General features: G+C 44.7%; 1 protein-coding gene across 1 annotated transcript in view; it reads right to left on the bottom strand.

The window, feature by feature from the left end:
• Positions 1–3,610, bottom strand: part of LOC101857760 — a gene marked incomplete in the record, with an annotated part of 218,162 nt that overhangs the window by 96,223 nt on the left and 118,329 nt on the right. The window contains 3 exon segments of the mRNA XM_035971556.1: positions 1,052–1,156; positions 1,736–1,835; positions 3,482–3,605. Coding sequence (XP_035827449.1) covers positions 1,052–1,156; positions 1,736–1,835; positions 3,482–3,605 — 329 coding nt within the window.

Raw genomic sequence — 3,610 nt, 5'->3', positions numbered from 1 at the left:
TACATGTATTTGTGTGAGAGAGAGAGAGAGAGAGAGAGAGAGAGAGAGAGAGAGAGAGAGAAGAAGATGAGGGGACAGGACAAAAGAAGCAGGCATTACGAGTTCAAAACAACAACAATAGAAATGGGGGGGAAAAAAAGAGGTCGACTAAGAAGAGATGTAGGCCCCACTAGTGTATGGCGCCGAGAGGTAGCAGAGGTCAGGGCATAAAACGTGGAGCCAGCTGGAGAAAATGATCTAGAATCGAGAGATGTGTAGAGAGCTCTTGTCGGCGGCCTACGTCACAGGCGGGACCACAGGCCTACATAAGTATACAAATGTAGTAAGAAACAATACAAATATCATTCTACAACAACAACAACAACAAGAAAAACAAAAACAACAACAACAACAAGAATAAGAACAACAACAACAGTAGTAGAAGCAGTAGCAGCAGCAGCAGCAGCAGCAGCAGCAGCAACAGCAACAACAACAAATCGCTGTTTTATGTTTTGTTTTAGTAGAGGTTTACGGCGCTCGCAACTGCAAAAGGTCATATTATGAGCGCCAAGGGGTGGATGTTAACAGAAAAGTCCTTACACGAAATAAGGCTTACTCTGCTCACTTCTTCAGCATCAACAGCACAAAGTCTGCTTCGACTATCATGGCACTCCAGAAATAGCGGGCCACAAGAGTGTAACAAACATACAAAAGAAGTAGAGGCAAAATGACGATAGTAAGGATTAGGAAAGAAAAAGCAGCAGTTCAGGCACAGTTCTGAGCATGACATTGATGAATCAGCCCATTTACAATTTCAATTCTACTGTGCATAAGAACTCGAGATGTTAATGTCCCTCCCCCCCGCCCACCCCGCCCTTTTTTAGAATGGCCTAAAGACACTTCAGTCAGTAGCACCGCCCCGGGGGTACCAACAACAAATCAACAGCAGAGGACGAAACCACAAGCAACAAAGAGACATTACTCGAAAGTACCGGTCACTGAGACCCGGAAAAAGCAAGAAGGCGACAGACAGAGAGACATAACAAGCCATTTTGTTATACAAGATACTCACATTAACACTGGCCTTGGAGTCATACAGAGGAGATTTAATCACGTAGGACTGCGTGGCTCTGTCGGCAAACAGGTGCACTATGGAGATTCCCTCTGGCACATTGTCCTGCGATTTAAAAGGAAACAGTACAGGACATTCACCAAAATGCCCAGATAAAATAAATGACTCATAAAACATGTACGAGACGCCACAAACAGAACTTATAATATATACCTAGAATGGGATTGGAAAAATGTGTCTTCTTATGAGTCTCAGTCGGGGTGACTTTTTGAGCCTGTTACCGATTAAAACACACACACACACGCACACATTATATAAACAAAACCATACACACATCCATCCATGCATCCATCCGTCCGTCCGTCCGTCCGTCTATCCATCCATCCATCCATCCATCCATCCCTAACTATCTATCTATCTCTCTACACACACATACAAATATAGCCACACACACACACACACACACAACACACACACACACACACACACACACACACACACACACACACACACACACACAAACAAGCACACACGAACGAACATAATATACAAAAATCATTATTATAACGGTATTATAAACAAAATATGAATAATATAGGCCTACGTATAATTTATAACATATTGCTCATACAGATAGGAAAGTACCAAAGAGAGACCAGAAAAGACCTGCTGTTGCACACCAACCTGAAATAGGTAGAGAGCCTCCAACAGGATGTTGATGGTGGAGGTGGTTGACCCTCGTATGTCTGCCACCACAGCGAGACCTTTGCCGGACTGGCATTTCCTGGGTCAAACAACAAGTAACACAACATGGGATGAGTTAAGTGGGGATAAATGAAACTGAAAATGTAAGATTTTTGTTGTTGTGTTTCTGTCTCTTCCTTGTGTAGCGATGTTACGTTATTTACCGTACTTATTCAGATCCTCACGGTCAATGTGTCTTCTTATGAGTCTCAGGTGTGGTGGCTTCTTGAGCTTGTTACCACTAAACACACACACACACACACACACACACACACACACACACACACACACACACAAACACACAGTCAATGAAAATCTGATATCAATCCGATCATAAACATGGCAACCGAAAACGCCCCCAATTCCGCTTTTAAAAAAATACAAAAACAAACACATCAACACCCCCTTCCAAAAACAAAACAACCCAACAAACAAAAAGTGACGGTAATAAACCTGTTATTCCAACAGTACAGAACGGACTTTCCCCATACAGTTCCCGATTCACACCAAAACGTCGCTGGATTGACTGTCTGTTAATTAAACCTATCCGTACGCCCTGGGGTCGTTGTGTACCCCCGGGGATGTATTCTTTACATTTTAGAATACTTCTAGTACGAAGATCTCTTTGACACTTTCAGTATTTCTCAAAAAATCATTTTGAAAAACTGCTAGGCAAAGCGCACGGACCGGACTAACGAGTAAATTTCCTCTTTGGAAAGTGGTGGCACAGCGTTCCCCACGTCGTATGGATACGATAGTAAAACACGAAGTATGGACAGGGAACACCCTCAGAGCCCACGACCTGACCCTCCTCCTCCAAGCCCCCCGACTTGCAGCTGACCGACTATTTTGTCTCTCCTCGCGACACCCATCGGTACCAACGGAAGGACAAAAAGTCAAAGTCAAAAGTATGTGTGTAGGTGGTGGGTGGACACTCTGCACGGTGCAGTCTGCCCCACCTTTCCTACCAAGAATCTGTCGTCCTTATCTCTCCTCCTTTTTTGTGTTTGTTACTCTCTTGTAACACATCTAATCTTCGACACATATGTTATGACCTTATTGGGGTGCAGCTGTCGTAAAACTGTACTCAAACTTTATTTTTTTAAACAAGTCTACTGCGGGCAAAGACAAAGAACAAAAGCACTTGAGGTAGGGGGGGGGGGATGCTCTCGAAGCCTAATAGAGGTTAAAGTGTTCGACTTTCATTCAATAGGCCCCGGGTTCGAATCCGGATAGCGACGGAAATTTTTCTTATCTAAATAGTGTTTCTTTTCACCTCCTTTCCTGCTCTTTAGCAATGTTCTGTTGTCTGCTTTCGTCTCCCTTTTCTGCCCCCACTCCCTCACCTCCTTTGCCCCCTTCTCTGGGCTCCTGACTCTTTCTGCAGCTTTTCTACTGAGACTAATTTTATGGTAGGATAAAGACCCACACCTAGCCTCTTCGGACAAGGGCAAAAAATCTCAGAGGGCCCGTGTGCAAGTTGTACACGTTAAAGATCCCTTGGTGGTCCAAAATCGATAAGAGTATGCTTTGGCCGCCACCGTGCAAAATTCAAAATTTCCTAACAACTGAAAATGTTTAATGTGTCCCGCGTGCTCATAATGACCTTACGCAGTTGCGAGCGCCGTAAAACAGTAATTACAAAGAATAAAAGCACCTGACCACTGCATGAGGCCTGTGACTCACCTGGGCACGGTGTGGTAGTAGATGAGCAGTTCGGCCAGCTCTGTGCTCCTCACCCGGCGCTCCTGCCACAGACTGCTGCACGTGAAGATGTACACCAGGCTACGCCTATCCTCGTCACGACAGCCTGCG

This window comes from Aplysia californica, unplaced genomic scaffold (assembly GCF_000002075.1).
Source record: "Aplysia californica isolate F4 #8 unplaced genomic scaffold, AplCal3.0 scaffold00018, whole genome shotgun sequence".
Lineage (NCBI taxonomy): Eukaryota > Metazoa > Mollusca > Gastropoda > Aplysiida > Aplysiidae > Aplysia > Aplysia californica.
The sequence above is the reverse complement of the archived record's forward strand: the minus strand, read 5'-3'. Positions and strand labels throughout refer to the sequence as shown.